The following is a 19,715-nucleotide window of genomic DNA, read 5'->3' as shown; positions in this document are numbered from 1 at the left end:
CTGAATTTAGGGAGTTAGGACGTAAATTAAAAAGTAGGACCTCAAAGGTAATAATCTCAGGATTACATCTCAGAGGAGGGGGAAACAAAGATAGAAATGGAAGACAGAAAAGTAAGAAGCAAAAGTGGAAGGCAGAAAAAACAAGGGCGAGAAACAAATGGGAAAAACAAACAGTGCAAAATAAAGCTAAGATGACTAACAAGGTTAAAAAGACAAGTCCAAAGGCATTGTGTCTTAATGTGCAGAGCTTTCACAATGAGGTCGATGAATTAACAGCGTAAATAGATATAAATGGTTATGATATAGTTGCAGTTACGGAGACATGGCTGCAGGGTGACCAAGGATGGGAACTGAACATCGAGGGATATTCCATATTTAGGAAGGACAGACAAATAGGGAAAGGAGGTGGGGTAGAACTGTTAGTAAAGGAGGAAATCAATGCAATAGTGAGGAAGAATATTGGCTCGAAAAATCATGACGTGGAATCTGTTTGGGTCGAGATAAGAAACACCAAGGGGCAGAAAACGTTGGTGGGGCTTGTCTATAGGCCCCCAAAAAGTAATGGAGATGTAAGGGAATACATTAACCAGGAAGTTAGCGACATATGTAACAGGGGTACAACTGTAATCATGGGTGACTTTAATCTATGTTTACATTGAACAAACCAAACTAGCAATAATACTGTGGAGGAGGATTTCCTGGAGTGTGCACATGATGGTTTTTTAGATCAATACTTTGAGGAACCAGCTAGAGAGCAGGCTATCCTAGACTGGGTATTGTGCAATGAGAAAGGATTAAATAACAATCTTGTTGTGCAGGGTCCCTTGGGGAACAGCGACCATAAAATGATAGAATTATTCATTAGGATGGAGAGCGAAGTTGAATCCGAAACTAGGGTACTGAATCTAAATAAAGAGAGCTATGAGGGTATTAGACATGAGTTGGCAATGATAGATTGGGGAACCTTACTAAAAGGGTTGACAGTGGATAAGCAATGGCCAATGTTTAAGGAACGTATGCATGAATTACAACAATTATTCATTCCTGTCTGGCGCAAAAATAAAACAGGAAAGGTGGCTCAGCCATGGCTTACAAAAGAAACTTGGGCTAGTATTAGATCCAAAGAGGAGACATATAAAATTGCCAGAAAAAGCAGCAAGCCTGAGGATTGGGAGCAGTTTAGAATTCAGCAAATGTAGACAAAAAGATTGATCAAGAAGGGGAAAATGGAGTATGAGAGTTAACTTTCAAGAAACATAAAAACTGACTGTAAAAGCTTCTATAAATTTGTGAAGAGTAAAAGATTAGCAAAGACAAACGTAGGTCCTTTACAGTCAGAAACAGGGGAAATTATAATGGGGAACAAAGAAATGGCAGAAGAATTGAACACATATTTTGGTTCTGTCTTCACAAAAGAGGACACTAATAATTTCCAAGAAATGTTATGGAACCAAGGGTCTAGTGAGAGGGAGGAATTGAAGAAAATCAGTATTAATTAAAAAAATGATGCTAGAGAAATTAATGGGGCTGAAAGCTGAAAAATTGACAGAGCCTGGTAATCTATATCCCAGAGTACTAAACAAATGGCCCTGGAAATATTGGGTGCATTGGTGGTCATCTTCCAAAATTCTATAGACTCTGGTGCAGTTCCTACAGATTGGAGGGTGGCAAATGCAACCCCAGTATTTAAAAAAGGAGGGAGAGAGAAAATAAAGAATTACAGACCATTTAGCTTAACATCAGTTGTGGGGAAAATACTAGAGTCTATTATAATAGACGAGGTAACAGAACACTTGGAAAGCATTAATAGGATTAGACAAAGTCAGCAGTTTATGAAAGGGAAATCATTCTTAACTAATCTACTGGAGTTTTTTGAGGATGTAACTAGTAGAATAGATAAGGGAGAACCAGTGGATATGGTGTACTTGGATTTCAAGAAGGGCTTTGATAAGGTCCCACATGAGAGGCTGGTGGACAAAATTAAAGCACATGGGGTTGGAAGTAATATATTGGCATGGATTGAGAATTGGTTGACAGACTGGAAACAGAGAGCGGGAATAAATGGGTATTTTTCTAGGTGGCAGTTGGCAACTAGTGATGTACCACAGGGATCAGTGTTTGGGCCCCAGCTATTCATGATACATCAGGCAGAATTTTCCGTTGACCGACGCGGCAGCGGGCAGGCGGCCGATTGCCACTGGAGAAACGGGCCGTGCCGCCATTTTCCACGGGCGGGCCAATTAAGGCCTGCTCAGCGGGTAAGCGACTCCCGTGGAGAATGGGAAAATAGTCGCGGGGGCGGGCGGCCTCAGACTGCCGGTTCCAATGGGGAGCCAGCAGCCTGTATAAAGAGTGGCCAAGCAGCCTGCTTGAGGCAGTGCACCGTGGCCACTCGTGGAAGGAGCGAGGACCGATTGGACAGCAGCATAAACAGGAGGAGGGGGGCAGGCTGCAGGAGAGGCCAGCGGGGGGCCACTCTGCCCCCCGATTTTCAGATGCATGCCTTGCTGTCCTCCTCCAAGAGGTGTCTATCCGTCGGCACGTGCTGTATCCGGAGGATGGAAGGAGGAGGGCCCCCCACATCACCAGCCAGGAGTGGGAGGAGGTCGGTGATGCTGTGAGCGCCCGTGATGATGTGCAGCGCACTGGCACCCAGTGCAAAAAAAATTCAATGATTTGCTGCGCTCTGGGCGGGTGAGTACCATGTCAGTCTTGGCCATTTGACCCAGAAAGCAGCCTTAGCCTTTGAGCCCCCCCCACCATGTCTTGCTGTCGTTACTGCATAGGGCATCTGTCACACGCTGGGTGGGCAAATGGGTACTGACCATGCTTACATCGGCCTTAGTGGTTGAGGTGAAGAAGGGTTCTCCCCGCAGCATATGTTCGTGTTTGTGGCATTTGAGTAGTCTGGGGGCAACCTGCAGGGGAGGCCGCTAGACACATACTCAGAATTCCAACACATGTCATATTGATGGTAATGAGATGGTGCAAGGGGTGCTTCAAGGTGTTTTTGCCAAGCGGCATCTGTTGGCATCGGCACCGCACCTAGTTGCGCCTCCTTACCATGGGCGCTGAGACCCGTGTGCTATTCAAAGTGATGGACGTGTCCAAGGTGGCCGTTGGGGAGGGGGTTGGGACCAGCCATACTATCTTCTGGGGACTGATCACCAGTAGTGAGGACAGGAGCCGCTGGAGGCCTCAGATGGGCCACTGTGGTTGTGGTGCGGCGTGCGCGTGCAGAGTACATGAATGAACAGCCCCAATAAATCCTCTTCTCTGTTTTGCGAGCAAAAAGTCACCACAATGCCCAGGAGCACCAGAGGACTGGAGGTGGGCGCGCCCTCCTCCAGCACCTCACAACATTTGAAGAACAGGCCATGGAGCTGGGCAGGAGTCAGGAGTCCAGGGCGGCCAGGGATGGTGAGGCTGGGGTCCAGCGGTCAGGTATTTGAGGTCCACAATCCCATCCACTCTGTCTGCCCACCATCCAAACCACTGATGGTTGCTGGAACCGTTAATGCTGAAACAATGCTCATTCACAGACTGAGACATTCTGACATGTGGGTCATACAGAAGGGACCCTCGTCCCTTTGAGGATCCACGTCTCTACCACCTTCCAAAGTCACCTTATCCCATTTGTGACCACTATCACCATGGTCTAACATGCCATTGGATCGCTGCTGCACAGCCAAAGAGTTATTGCATCTTAGGGGGTTTGGGACCTCCAGCACCCTTTCAGCCAGTGTGCCCCAAATTACTTTGTCCAAAAGGTCCTCAGCACCTCAGCTGTGAACCTCATGGCACTCAACTTAGATAAATGCCACCACGTTACTCATCCCTGCGCCAAGGGGAAATGTTGCCTTCTGCACACCCAGTCTGAGGACAACTAAAAAAGAAATAAGGAGGGAGAAGATTAAATATGAGGGTAAACTAGCCAGTAATATAAAATAAGATTGCAAGAGTTTTTTTAGATATATAAAGGGTAAGAGAGAGGCAAAAGCGGACATTGGGCCGCTGGAGAAGTAGTAGTGGGGAACAAAGAAATGGCGGAGGAACTGAATAGGTACTTTGCGTCAGTCTTCACAGTGGAAGACACGAGTGACATCCCCAAAGTTCAAGAGAGTCGGGGGGCAGAGGTGAGTATGGTGGCCATTACCAAAGAGAAGGTGCTAGGAAAACTAAAAGGTCTGAAGGTGGATAAATCACCTGGACCAGGTGGATTAAACCCCAGAGTTCTGAAGGAGATAGCTGAAGAGATAGTGGAGGCGTTAGTGGTGATCTTTCAGGAATCACTGGAGTCAGGGAGGGTCCCAGAGGACTGGAAAATCGCCAATGTAACCCCCCTGTTTAAGAAGGGAGTGAGGCAAAAGACGGGAAATTACAGGCTGATTAGCCTGACCTCGGTCGTTGGTAAGATTTTAGAGTCCATTATTAAGGATGAGATTTCAGAATACTTGGAAGTGCATGGTAAAATCGGGCAAAGTCAGCATGGTTTCACCAAGGGGAGGTCATAACTGACAAATCTGTTAGAATTCTTTGAGGAGGTAATGAGTAGGTTAGACAAAGGAGAGCCAATGGATGTTATCTACAGAAGGCCTTTGACAAGGTGCCGCACAGGAGGCTGCTCAGTAAGATAAGAGTCCATGGTGTTAGAGGCAAGGTACTAGCATGAATAGAAGATTGGCTGTCTGGCAGGAGGCAGAGAGTGGGGATAAGGGGGTCCTTCTCAGGATGGCGGCCAGTGACTAGTGGAGTTCTGCAGGGGTCAGTGTTGGGACCACAACTTTTCACTTTATACATTAATGATCTAGATGAAGGAACTGAGGGCATCCTGGCTAAGTTTGCAGATGATACAAAGATAGGTGGAGGGACAGGTATTATTGAGGAGGCGGGGAGGCTGCAGAAGGATTTGGACAGGTTAGGAGAATGGGCAAAGAAGTGGCAGATGGAATACAACGTGGGGAAGTGTGAGGTCATGTACTTTGGTAGGAATAGAGGCATAGACTATTTTCTAAATGGGGAGGAATTCAGAAATCTGGAGTGCAAAGGGACTTGGGAGTCCTAGTCCAGGATTCTCTTAAGGTCAACTTGCAGGTTGAGTCGGTAGTTAGGGAGGCAAATGCAATGTTGGCATTTATTTCGAGAGGACTAGAATATAAAAGCAGGGATGTGCTGCTGAGGCTTTATAAGGCTCTGATCAGACCACATTTAGAATATTGTGAGCAATTTTGGGCCCCGTATCTGAGGAAGGATGTGCTGGCCCTGGAGAGGGTCCAGAGGAGGTTCACGAGAATGATCCCAGGAATGAAAGGCTTAACATATGAGGAACGTTTGAGGACTCTGGGTCTATACTCGATAGAGTTTAGAAGGATGAGGGGGGATCTGATTGAAACTTACAGAATACTGAAAGGCCTGGATAGAATGGACGTGGGAAAGATGTTTCAATTAGTAGGAGAGACTAGGACCCGAGGGCACACCCTCAGAGTAAAGGGAAGACCTTTTAGAACAGAGATGAGGAGAAACTTCTTTAGCCAGAGAGTGGTGAATCTATGGAATTCATTGCCACAGAAGGCTGTGGAGGCCAGGTCATTGAGTGTATTTAAGAGCGAGATAGATAGGTTCTTGATTGGTAAGGGGATCAAATGTTATGAGGAGAAGGCGGGAGAATGGGGTTGAGAAACTTATCAGCCATGATTGAATGGCGGAGCAGACTCGATGGGCCAAATGGCCTAATTTCTGCTCCTATGTCTTATGGTCTTATGGTCTATGCCCCTCCTAACGGAATGAAGGCCAATAACGTGACCTTTCAATCTCCTGAGATCCACAGCAAATGTTGCAACTGTTTGTGATGTTTCCTCAGCCCTGCAACTATCCAGGCCAGAATGCATCCAGGTCAGGTACCTCTGCACTCTCCGCACTCCTATGGTACATAACATGCCATGTGGCATTCCTGAGGCCATCTAACCAGCCTGTCTGCATGTGCGTTTAATGGTTGGGGCTCCTCTTGATTCTTTCCCACCTCACCAATGTTCGTCTCCTTAGGGTCTTGAAGGGTGAGCGACTTATGAGGCTGGGGAGTAAAGGGATGAAAGGTTGAACGTTTCTTCCATTGATGCTGCGACAACTGGGGAGGTGCCAGTTCAGGATCTGGCCACTCCCTCCCAGGCAGAGCCATCACAGGCTCCACGGGCCAGAGGACGTCCGCCAAGGTCATCAAGGCCAATAGGACAGCAGAGTCAGCAGGCTGTCTTTCAAGCCACTCCGAGCGACGGGGCAGCACCTAGACGTAGCACCAGAAAACGTATGCATAAGGCACCTTAGGCACTCCACGGGTAAGTCACTGGTGATTTTATGTTGCCCTTAGAATAGGGACCCAAATTTTTCTTATTGCAATGGAGTGTTGTTTGCTTTTCCTTTGGACAGAATAAAGTCCACCTTTGTTACCATGGCTGAGGGTCTTTTGTTTGTGGTGCATTTTTCTTTTTCATATATTTATCATGAGTGTTTGAGTGGACATTGATGTTTCTGTACTAAGCCCTTAGTTGCAGCTGAACAGGTGGAAGATGTGGCACCTAAGTGCCAAGTGTGAAAGTGCCAGACAATGCTGTTCCTGCTGATTCATGTATGTGGAGCTAGCTGAAGGTTCTTTGGATTAAATTGTCCCGGGTGTACCTGCCTCCTTGGTGTAATTGCATCGTTCTGCCCCTCATCATCGCTCTGTGCTTCCTCATCCTCTGAAGCACTGCTGGATTCATCATATGCAGCCTCATCCAGGGTGTCAAGGACTTCATTGTCAACTGCATCCCCCCTTTCCAGCGCAAGATTGTGCAGGGCGCAGCAGACTACCACTATCAGAGAGATGCGATCTGGGGAGTACTGGAGTGCGCCCCCTGAGTGGTCCACACAACGGAGGCGCATCTTGAGAAGACCGATGGTTCTCTCCACCACAGCCCTTGTGGTGCCCTGGCTCCTATTGTACCGCTGCTCAGCTTCTGTTCTTGGATGGTGGAGAGGCGTCATGAGCCACCTTCTGAGGGGATAGCCCTTGTCACCCAGCAACCAACCATCCAGCCGAGCCAGAGCACTGAAGGCCCCGGCACCTGGGAGTGTCTGAGGATGTAGGCGTCGTGGTAGCTGCCTGGGTACCTTGCACAGACTTGTAAAATCTGCATCCTGTGATCACACACTATCTGCACGTTCATGGAGTGGAAGCCCTTTCTGTTGATGAAGGCACCAGGCTCAACTGCTGGCGCCTTGATGGCCACACATGTACAGTCTATTGCACCCTGGACGCGGGGGAAGCCAGCAATGGCCGCGAAGCCTCTGGTTCGTTGTGCCTGTCTTGCCTGGTCGCAGCAGAAGTGGACGAAGGTGGATACCCGTCTGAACAGAGCGTCGGTAACCTGCTTAAGACAAGTGTGGACAGCTGATTGGGAGACACCGCAAAGATCACGCACCAAGCCCTGGAAGGAGCCAGAGGCATAGAAGTGGAGGGTAACTGTGAGCTTCAGAGCCGCTGGCATGGGGTGTCCACCCACAAAGTTAGGGGAGATCTCAGGGCCAATCATCTGACAGATATAGTTGACTGTCTCCCTTGAGAGTTGGAGCCTCCTTCGGCACTGCACCTCAGTCATACTGAGGTAGCTGCTTCGCCGCCTATATACCCTGGCAGCAGGATAGTGGCGTCTTCTGCGGCCCCTTGCACTTTGGACAACCTCTTGGTACTGCACCCCTTGTGCCTGCACCTGACCTCCCAAAGGTGGCTCCCCTGGAGGCTGATTGTCCAGTCCTGGCCTCCTCTTTATTCTATTCCTCCCTTCCTCCTCAGGGGAGCTGCCTCCAGTGGAGAGGTCAGAACCCATACCCCTCGGCTAAATGGAGGCCTCTGGAAAGCTGCAGGCCCGATAAAGATTACTGTCTGCAGACTGGTTTCAAAGTACACAAGAAGCTCTTGGAAATCGATTAGAACTGCTAACAATCACACAGGCAACTTTTAAACACTTTCAGCAATTAAAACTTCATGTAAAACATGAACAACCCCTCTGAGTCAACATATCCCGACATTGCATGAGTTTTCTTAAAAAATCTCCGACCCGCCTGTCCATGGGGCCTGTGCTCCGACCCGAAGTTCGCACAAACCCCTCAAAATCCAGGACAATTGGCAAGTTAAGGGCCTTAATGAGGCCTTCAATTAATGGCATGCGAACGCCGTGCTGCTGAGCACACCCACCGACCGAAATATCACGATGCCGCGCGTTGATGTCGGTACGCTCGCGCGACATTTTAAGCCACCCGCACGTCAGCCAGACAATTCTGGCCACATAAATGACTTGGATGAGGGAACCAAATGCAATATTTTCAAGTTTGCTGATGACACAAAACTGGGCAGGATTGTGAGTTGTGAGAAAGATGCAAGGAGGCTTCAGGGCGATTTGGACAAGTTGTGTGTGTGGGCAAACAAACACATGGCAGATGCAGTACAACGTGGATAAATATGAAGTTATACACTTCGCTGTGAAGAACAGAAAAACAGAGTATTATTTAAATGGTGAAATATTGGGAAATATGGATGTACAAAAGGATCTGGGTGTCCATGTGCACCAGCCAATGCAAGTAAATAGGCAGGTGCAACAAGCAACTAGGAAGGCAACTGGTATGTTGGCCTTCATTGCAAGAGGATTTGAGTTCAGAAGTAGGGATGTCTTACTGCAGTTATACAGGGTCTTGGGTGAGACCACACCTGGAGTATTGCATGCAGTTTTGGTCTCCTTGCCTAAGAAAGGATATACTTGCCATAGAGGGAGTGCAGCGAAGGTTCACTAGACTGATACCGGGGATGGCAGGACTGTTGTATGAGGAGAGATTGGTTTGACTGGGCCTGTATTCACTAGAGTTTACAAGAATGAGAGGGGATCTGACTGAAACGTATAAAATTTTAACAGGGCTAGCTAGACAGACTGAATGCAGGGAGGATGTTTTCCCTGGTTGGGGAGTCTAGAACCAGAGGCCACAGTCTCAGGATACAGGGTGGTCAACCTGTGGAATTTTCTACCACAGAAGGCTATGGAGGCTGGGTCACTGAGTATATTCAAGAAAGAAATTGATAATTTTTTAGAAATTAGGGGCATCAAGGGGTATGGTGAGAAAGTGGGAATATGGCATTGAGATGGAGGATCAGCCATGATCATATTGAATGGCAGAGCAGGCTCGAAGGGCCTAATGGACTACTCATGCTCCTAGTTTCTATGATTGAATTTTATAGTCATTTTAAGGGGGAAATGAGTGTGTCCAAAACTAGTATTTTAATCTTAAATAAGGGCAATTATGAGGGCATAAAAGCAGAGCTAGCTAAAGTGAACCAGCAAAATAGGTTAAGGGATAGGTCAATAGAGGTTCAGTGGCAGACTTTTAAAGGGGTATTTCAGAATACACAGAATATATACATTCCAATGAGAAAGAAAAATTCCAAGGGGAGGGCCCACCATTCGTGGTTAACTAAAAACGTTAAAGACAGTATCAAACTTAAAGAAAAGGCATATAATTACGCAAAGACGGGTGGCAGGTCAGAAGATTGGAAAGAATATAAAGAACAGCAAAGAATGACAAAAAGATTAATAAGGAGGGAAAAATTTGAGTACTAGAGGAAGCTAGTTAGTAATATAAAAACGGATAAGAGTTTCTATATTTAAATAAGAAAATAATTAACAAAATGAGCATTGATCCTATAGAAGGTGCGTCTGGGGAATTGATAATGGAAAGTATGGAGATGGCAGATGAACTAAACATGTATTTTACTATGGTCTTCACTATAGAGGACACAAGTAACATCCTGGAAATAGCTGTAAATCAGGAAATGGAAGGGAGGGAGGGACTCAGGAAAATTACAATCATCAGGGAAGTAAGTGATATTGAGCAAATTCCTGGAGCTGCGGGTTAACAAATCCCCAGGTCCAGACGGACTTCACTCTAAGGTCTTGAAAGAAGTGGCCAGTGAGATACTTGATGCCTTGGTTTTAATTTTCCAAAATTCCCTAGATTTGGGGAAGGCTCCATTAAATTGGAAGATAGCAAATGTAACTCCTTTATTCAAAAAGGGAGACAGAAAGCAGAGTCAACATGGTTTTGTGAAAGGAAAATCATGTTTAACCAATGTATTGGAATTCTTTGAAGGAGTCACAGGTGTTTGGACAAAGGGGAATGGATGGATGTACTGTACTTAGATTTCCAGAGGTATTTGATAAAGTGCCACATCAAAGGTTACTGTGGAAAACAAAAGCTCATGGTGTAGGGGGTAACATATTGGCATGGATAGAAGATAGGCTAGCTAACAGGAAGCAGAGAGTTGGCATAAATGAGTCTTTTTCTGGTTGGCAGGATGTGATGAGTGGTATGCCATAAGAATCAGTGCTGGGGCCTCAACTTTTTACAATTTATATAAATGACTTGAATGAAGGGACCGAAGGAATGGTTGCTAAATTTGCTGACGACACAAAGATAGGTAGGAAAGTAAATTGTGAAGAGGACATAAGGAGGCTACAAAGTAACACAGGTAGGCTAAGTGAGTAGGCAAAGATCTGGCAAATGGAGTTTAATGTGGGCAAATATAAAATTGTTCATTTTGGAAGGAAGAATAAAAAAGAAGCTTATTATCTAAAGGGTGAGAGATTGCAGAGCTCTGAGATGCAGAGGGATCTGGATGTCTTCTTTGGTTTTTTTACCAATCACCTTGAATCAGTGTCCTCTGCTTCTTGATGATTCTTTCATGGGAACAGTTTCTTGCCATCTAATCTCTCCAGGCTTCTCGTGATTTTGAATACCTCTATCAAATCTCATCTCAACCTTTTCGTCTTTATGTAGAACAGTCCCAGGTTCTCCAATCTATCCACATAACTCAAGTCCCTCATCCCTGGAATTATTCTCATAAATCTTTTCTGCACCCTCTCTAATGCCTTCACATTCTTATGAAAGTGTGGTGCCCAGAATTAGGCACCACACTCCAGTTGAGGTTCATCATAACTTCCCTGTTTTTGTAATCTGTGCCCTATTTAGAAAGCCCAGGAAGGGATCTTTAAAATTATGAAATGTTTTATATATTAGGGAATAGAGAAGATGTCTCCACTTATGAAGCTGTCAAAAACTAGGAGCCATAAATACAAAATGAATATAATTAGGAATTAAGCAGAAACCTCTGTACTCAGATAGTGGTCAAAATGTAGCTCTCACTACCACATGGAGTGGTTCAGGCAAATTGCATAAATGCATTTAAGGGAAAGTTGGAGAAGTGCATGAGGGAGAAAGGAGAATGAGGATATGCTGATCGGCTGAAATGAACTGAGGGGGCAAGAGCATAAACACTGGCATAGGGCCACTGGTTTGAAAACCTGTTTTTATAATTCTATGTAATTCAATGTAACTACAATGGCCAATATTAATATGAACACTGCAATACTTCACATTAATGTGAAATATGGCACATCTCAACATACGCTGGGCATATCTAGACTACAAATGTTTAGAAAAGCAAATGAATTCGGTAATGACACTGTTTGAAAAGCTTGATTTGATACTCACTGAGTTCACTATGAACAGGTTGTCCTGCAATGCTCTGCGACAGCTATTGATCTTCTTGGAACGTACATTTTTTTGCCAGACCTTAAAGGCCTTCCATTTGCGAAAAAGGGCAAACACTGGAATCTTAATAAGTTGCTTATGATACAAATATTCTTGTTCCCAGCGGTCCAGTTCTATAAAATCAATGTCTTGATTATTCATGTGTAGAACTCCATCCTGGCTGATAGTATAATAGTCATTCCGGTTGATATCCTCATAGGCAACAACACTAAAAAATATACATTAGGTTCAGCATAATATTAGCAATTGATTCTTTGGTTTATATTTCAGATCCCTATCATTATTATTTGCGTTAGTCAGAATAAAAATAAAAATCATGAATGCTGGAGACTAAATACAAATCTGCAAGTGCACAGTGGCTCCATCAGCATTAAAGAAGAATGGGTTAAATTTTCAGAAGGAACCCTGAACAAGGACTCCAAAACATTAATCTATGCTTCATTTTCAGATGGTGATCAACCGGCTGTGCACCTACAGGATGTTTAGTCTTTTTTTGACATTCTGTTCAAAACTATGCTCCTGTTTTGACAGATTTATATTTTCTGCTCTTAAGGTGTCATTCTGACATAAGCACCTCTTAGACCTCTAACAATACTGCTATACAACTGGTTCTCAGGAGATATGGGAAAGTCCATTGACAGATTCTCTTTTCAATGGAAAACCCTAAGGAAAGACACTTTACCTAACTTTCCAGACAGGATAGCTACAGCATATGGATAGTATTAATTCTCACTTCTTCAAGCTTCTTTCGCTGTTATGATGAGATTTTAGAATAAGTTAGTAAACATAATGAAATTCAGTCAAATCACTAGAGAAACAGTGATTCACTAAAACTTAATTTTTGACAGTGTTGTAAAAATCTAATTCAACTTACAATTGCCCATTTTGTCCCTGTAAAACAGGCATTAGATTTCTGAATTTTGCATTGTGATCTGGACCAGAAGTGTGTTAATGACCTATACTGCCTTGGGCCATGTCTGAAAAAAGCATTAAGCTCCTCAAATATATAGGTCAAGATTCTATACCAGTTGCAGCACCCCAAATGCAAAATCCAGGTGCAAATGAGTGAAGCTTGCGTTACGTGTACTCAGCCTAGTTGTATCAGTTCCTGAGTGACCTACCTAACAGTCTATAAGGGAGTAAAGGAGGCTGCTCAAAAACAATATGCCAAGAAATTTTCAGTACCTAGTGAACCTAGGAGAAAGCTGGAGTGCTCCTCCTGGACACTTAAAAAGCTCCAGTCCGCTGCCCAGGGATCATCACTGGTGCCTCGGGAATTTCCCTACAATCTGACTCTTTGTGATAGCTGAATTTCCCACCCTCCCTGACCGGAGAGCTGCACTGGGGCAATCTGGCACCTGCAACTCACTAGTGGCATTTCACTGACCTGAAGCCAAATTTGGGTGGGGCTTCAGAGTGGCATGAAGAGGGTTGCTCTGCTGAATTTGCACCTGTTTCAGATACAAGTCAAATTTCTCCCCCTACAGTTGGGCAGTGGCATTAAATGAAACTTTAAGACAGCAGCACTTCACACTTGAACAAAAAAAGGCATGTATTGTGTCAAAACTGTGACAGAAATAATAAAACCCATGAGATGATCAAAGAATCAGAGATTACGAGTGGAGACCAAAAGTTGAGACAAAAAAGGTCTTAAAGGCAGTCTTTATGGAAGATCAAAGAAAGAGAGAGAGGTATAGGAGCTATGGTTCTAGGGAGGAAATTCCATGACTACCAATGTTGGGGTGAAGTGTGGGAAAATGCACAGATCAAATTTAGAGGAACGGAGAATTTACAAGGAGTGAGCTGCAGGGCTGGGGATGGCTATGGCGGTATGGGTGGATGTGACAATGCTAGGGAGGGAATTCATGATGAGGACAAAAATTTAAATCTGAAACATTAGGAGACTGTGAGGCAATGTAAGTGAGCAAGGGCAAGCACATTATGTAAGCAGAGCTTTCTACAGGATAGGACAAGAACAGGAAAGCTTAAACCAACCAGAGTTTACAGGGGCAGCAGATGGGAGACTGACATGGACAGCAATGAAATAATCAATTCTAAGAGTTACGAAGGCATGGAAGAGGTTTTGTACAGTGGATGGGCTGCAATAGGGGCAGAGACAGGCAATATTATTGAGTTAGAAGTGGGTGGACCATATGATGAAAAGTATATGGAGGCAGAAGCTCAGCTTGTGGTTGAACATAATGCCAAGGTTGTAAACAGTCTGGTACAGATAATGGCCATTGAAGATAACATTTCAGTAACTTGGGAGCAAAGTTTGTGAAGAAATTGGTTTTAGTCTTCCAATGTTTAGCTGAAGGAGTTCATGTCTCATCCAAGACTGGATAAGAGGCAAGAGGCAAGCAGTCTGATACCATAAAGGTAGTGGAGGGATCAAAAGAAGTACTAGAGATATAGAGCTGGATGTCATTGGTGTACATCTGGAAGGTGAGCTCATCCCTGTGAATAACGGATCTTTGGGGGACTCGAAGTGTGAAAATAAATTGTTGCTAGATGTAGATGTTGCTAGATGCCTTCAGTTGGATATCTAGTCATATAAGGACAGCGTGGTCAACTATGTTGAAGACTGCAGAGAGGTTGAGAAGCACAATGTAGGATTAATGTACAACACCATAACCTCAAATAATGTATTTTGTGACTTTAGTTAGGGCTATTGGGTAGGATTCAAATGGGGAGTTGTGGGGGAAATAGGCATGGATTTTGGTATCAACAAGGACCTTGGAAAGGAAGGGAGGTGCAACAGTAGTTATTGAGGAAAGAAGGTCCAAGATAGGGCTTTTGAAAATAAATATCAGAAATGGGAAAAAGAATAATGTTCCAGAGTAGAAACATAGAAAATAGGAGTAGGAGTAGGTAATTCAGCCCTTCAAGCCTGCTCCACCAGTCAATATTATCATGGCTGATCCTCTATCTCAATGCCGTACTCCCACACTCTCCCCCATACCCCTTGATGTCTTTAGAGTCCAGAAATCTATATATTTCCTTCTTAAATAAATTCAGTGACTTAGCATCCACAGCCTTTTGTGGTAGAGAATTCCATAGGTTCACCACTCTGAGTGAAGAAGTTTCTCCTCATCTCAGTCCTAAATGGCCTATCCCATATCCTGAGACTGTGACCCCTTGTTCTAGACCACCCATCTAGAGGAAACATCATCCCTGCATCCAGTCTGCCCATCCCTGTCAGAATTTTATATGTTTCAATGAGATCTCCTCTCTTTCTAGTCGGCCCAATCTCTCCTCATACAACAATCCTGCCATCCCAGAAATCAATCTGGTGAACCTTCGCTGTACTCCCTCTATAGCAAGTATATCCTTTCTTAGGTAAGGAGACCAAAATTGCGTGCAATACTCCAGGTGCGGTCTCACCGAGGCCCTGTACAGTTGCAGTAAAACATCCTTGCTCCTGTACTCAAGTCCTCTCGCAATGAAGGCCAACATATCATTTGCCTTGTTAACTGCTTGCTGCACCTGCATGCTTGCTTTCAATGATTAGTGCACAAGGACACCCAGGTCCCTTTGTACATCAAAATTTCCCAATCTATCACCATTTAAATAACACTCTGCCATTGTTTTTCCTACTGAAGTAGATAGCTTCACACTTATCCATGGTATACTGCCATCTGCCATGTATTTGCCCACTCACTCAACCTTTCTAAATCGCCTTGAAGCCTCTTAACACCCTTCTCATCGTTCACATTCCCAAGTTTCATGTCGTCAGCAAACTTGGAAATATTACATTTAGTTCCCTCATCCAAATCATTGGTATATATTGTGAATAGCAATGAATAGTAAAATCAAGTACTCAAAGCAATTTCTGCAAATTAAGGGGTGACTTTGATGTTTAATGACATGCAATTGAGTAATTTGGAAATATGCTGAAATCTACGATATGATGAGGTTTTATGTAAAACATTGAAACTTGCAGGATTAATTACATATTTAATGTTAAAAGCACACTAACTGACACATTGTGACACCAAATTAGAATGTTTGTTTATTGGAAGCTCACTTGTTGATCTCACATTCATATTTACTCTATTACTAGCAGATTTTTCATGACGTTGCTCACCACGTTAGCTGAGACTGTGAAACAATAGGGGAGTTGTGCCATGTGACATTAAATGTATTATCAGGGCTACTTGGATGCCCCCATACCAAAGCAACTAAAATGTTTATGGATTTCTGCTGGCCTAGAGGAGGTGCAGGATGCCCTCATCCTCACCCTCATAAGAGAGCAAGGTTACCTATAGGAACTTCCTCTCCCAGGTTAAAAAGAAAATTCTGTCCCTCATATTCAGGGGTACATGGTGATTCCCAATCATAGATCAGTTACTAATATGGTCTGGTGAAGTAAGGGGACAGGGCCTTCCCAACACCAAAATCAGAAAGATCTATATCTTGGCTCTCAAGAAGTACTTGACTTAGGATCACTGCAGAGGTACCTGGTTTTATTCTTTGTTACCGTCATGTGCTTACCAGGGGTTAATTAGTAGGCTAATATTTTTTAAACTCACATTGCTCCTGTGAACCAATCACTTAAAAACAAATGGCACTTGTTCAGACTCATCCAAAGCCTCAGTATTTTGACAGATTATAACCTGATTTTTCTCTCTAAATTCATCCTGCCTAGAGTATTGAACCACATGATCAAGTGTTAGGTCATCTTTTGTCTGTAAAACATCTGACATCGAAGACTCAGATGACAATGCAGTAGCGAATACGTTAATCTTTCAATGTACGATACCCACAACAACTGCTTAGTCTGTAAGAAACAATTTGACGTAATCCCCTCACCTCTGGGATCTCTGATCGAATCGCGCTCGCTTGATTACAAAATTCCACTTTGGGCTGAAATATGCACTGAATGCTTTTAGAATGGCTTCGACATCTGCAGAGGTCTTTTCTAACCCCTGTCTCAGGAGGACATCATCGGCAACAAGCCCCACTGCATAGAGGAATGTACTAAGCTGGTGCGTCTGCTATTTGGCATGCAAACCCAAAGCTGCTCAATACCTCAAAGTGTTTTTTCTACAACTCCCAACACTGGTCTCTCTGAGGACCTTTGAGGTTTTCGAATGGCCGTGGAAGGGGCAATGACTGTTCGACTGGCGCTGACATTGCTACCGATTTTCAGTGTGTCCCTGTAAGTCTCCTGATTCTTCCTTTGAAGAAGTCCTTTTCCGATATCTCCCCATGGAAGTTCTATTGATGGCACCAAATCGTTTTTGGATTGATGTCACCACCACTGCTACCATGTTTTGTGGTTCTCTTTGGGTAACTCGTGGCCTAATCAATTTTAGCAAGGTTTCTCTCTATTCATGAGTGATTTAGGTCTGACTCAAGTAGGTATCTTTGAAACTATTTTATTTACACTATACACATGATAAGCTTCTTGGTAAGTACATTTCTCTTATGTGCAGACTACTCCATCTTCTCTACCAAGTCTCTAGCATATGACTGCTGATGTCACTGTTACATCATGATACACATCACTATCTCATTACCATAACTATTAACCCATTATGCTATACTGCCCTGACCTTGCTGGCTTTTATTTGTTCCTGCCCAGTGCCCTGTCACTCAAACTAGAAACAATCAGATTGGTCATGTAATCAACTGCTAGAATGTGATACAAACAGAATTGTCATGGGATTACCATGGAAAGAAAGAAGAGATACATGTTTCCTTGTCAAATCCCTCAGAAATGTCTAAAGGCACTTTAAACACTGTGTTCAAGACCCATTCCAGGGCTTGGGCACATAACCTAGGCTGACATTTGAGTACAACACTGATGGAGTGCTAGATTAGCACAAATGCTATTTTTCAAATAAGAACATGAAACTGAAGCCCAGTTGCCTGTTTAGGTGGATGTTAAAGATCCCATCGCACCATTTGAAGAACAGAAGGCAGTTCATTTAGTACACTGGTCAATATTCCTTCCATCACCAACGCACCAAAAAACAGATTTACTGGTCATGCATCACAGTACTCGTAGTGGGACCTCAAGTGCAGGAGATGGTTGCCTCCACCCTAATGTCTTATCCGAAAAAACAGAACCTCATCAATACAGCATTAGTTTAACTTTGCATTAAAGCATCAGTGTGGTTTATGCACTCCCATCCTTATCCTTTCTGATTCAAAAGATGACAATGCTATGAAGTGAAGATACTGGACAATCAGTTTGTTAAAATTGGAAAGATCATGAAAACAGCATCCACCACTTTTTTTTATATATGTAGTTACAGGAATATATGGATAGATTTAGTTACCAAAAATATAAATACAGAACCAACAATGTTAAAAATTAAAGTGTACCTCAAGTTATAAAAATCATATTTAATGGAATACTTGGGAGCACTATAGTTCAGGTACAAAAATCCCAGATGTTTGTTCTTCCGAATTATTGAAATAATTTTCAAGGGATCTTGTATGTTTTCACGGATGACATCTTCTGCTGAACTATACGTCAGCTCTGGAGGTAAAATCATTCTCATGCATGAACTTGTCCGACACAGAGCAATACTGGGTTGTTTTAGTTGTGGTGGAGATGGCACCACACATGTGTCCAAGTCAATCTGTGTAAAATAAATAATGTGGTTAAAATTAAAATAGTTACATACAATAGCAAACTGAATATAAATACATTGATCTCATTCTGTATATCCTTAGGCCATCCTCTAAATGATACGGTTAACAAAGGAGAAAATCACTCCTAACTTGGAAGTTTGTGTGATTGTGCGACTTTGCAACTCTCTGCCTCAGAAGGAGATGGAGGCATGATTATTGAATATTTTTAAGAAGGAGGTAGATAGATTCTTGTTAGGCAAGGGAATGAAAGGTTATCGAGGGTAGATGGGAATGTGGAATTCAAAACACAAACAGATCAGCCATGATCTTAATGAATGGCAGAGCAGGCTCGAGGGGCCGAATAGCTTATTTCAGCTCCTGTTTCATATGTTCATATACATATGTTCATATTTGACTTCATTTTTCATTGAAGCTACGATCAATAAAGCAATCAAATCTTTAGATATATCTTGTGGGCACCTCACTACAAGTTGAAATCATTTATTCTCGTACAGATCACTGACTGGGTCATATTTTGAGCGGTTCTGCATACCTCACCTTCCAAAGAAACTGATTTATTGGAGAGGGTTCAAAGGACTGCAACAAGATCAACTCTGATGCTTAGGACTCAATGTTATCAAGAAGTTTTGCTTTTACTACAGAAAAGCTATAGTAGGAGGAAATGTGATCAAGGTCTTTAAATGCTGAGAAGCACAGAAAATGTAGATGTAAACAGGCTATTTAATTGCATAATGAGCATTTACCACTATCCGAAATCAAAATAGAATTAAATGGATAAACATTCTGGTTCTAGATGAATGTCTTTGCAGCTTAGATGTCGACTTAGGGTGCACTGAAGTTCACAATAAAATACATTATACTTAGTCTGTGGACAGAGTAGGTTCCACATGCAAAATGAATTTTCTAATTCCATAATTCATGAAGTTGTTACTTATTTTTATTTTCTTCTTCAAAGAAACGTCTTGTCAGCTGTTTTTACCTTTGCTTTGTGTCACATTTCCATTTTACAGATTGCATGACTTGCCAGAGATTGATGTTCCCATATCATTTATAATGCATAACTAGAAATTTATGTTTGTTCTGCTTGGAGAGCTCCCAGTTCCTTCTCTTTTTACATCACATTTTGCTTGTTCCATGCTCCAGTGCTAAAACACTGACCAATGTAAATGGGGAAATACTAAATGAAGATTTTAGTGTTTTCCCAAAAGAGGACCAAAAGATTGGTGGGGGAAGTAATACATGTACAGTCCTTAGCATCTATTGGCAAACCATGTAGGTGCATTTCAGGAATATAAGAACAAGACAACTGCTATTCTCACAGCAGGAATATTGAGGCCAGGTACTTTAAAAGGAGTGTAATTTATGAGAAGAAAAAATAGAATAAAAAGTACATATTTGTACAATTTTGTTCAAACCTGTTTCTTTGATAAATCAGTTGAGAGTTTTGGTAGTCGTTGGAAAGGCTGGCCGGTTAAATC

General features: G+C 43.3%; 1 protein-coding gene across 1 annotated transcript in view; it reads right to left on the bottom strand.

The window, feature by feature from the left end:
• The window catches only part of dnah6 (dynein, axonemal, heavy chain 6), a 424,069-nt gene extending 405,856 nt beyond the window's left edge, over positions 1 to 18,213 (bottom strand). Inside the window, exons 1-2 of the mRNA XM_078570618.1 lie at positions 17,965 to 18,213; positions 11,572 to 11,839 (exon numbers count right to left, since the gene is read on the bottom strand). Of these exons, the coding sequence (XP_078426744.1) occupies positions 11,572 to 11,839; positions 17,965 to 18,143 (447 nt within the window). The 5' untranslated portion in view covers positions 18,144 to 18,213. The remainder of the gene's footprint in view (positions 1 to 11,571; positions 11,840 to 17,964) is intronic.
• Positions 18,214 to 19,715: the final 1,502 nt, after the last annotated feature.

Source organism: Cetorhinus maximus, chromosome 2 (genome assembly GCF_964194155.1).
Source record: "Cetorhinus maximus chromosome 2, sCetMax3.hap1.1, whole genome shotgun sequence".
NCBI lineage: Eukaryota > Metazoa > Chordata > Chondrichthyes > Lamniformes > Cetorhinidae > Cetorhinus > Cetorhinus maximus.
This window is presented reverse-complemented; position numbering and strand designations above follow the sequence as displayed.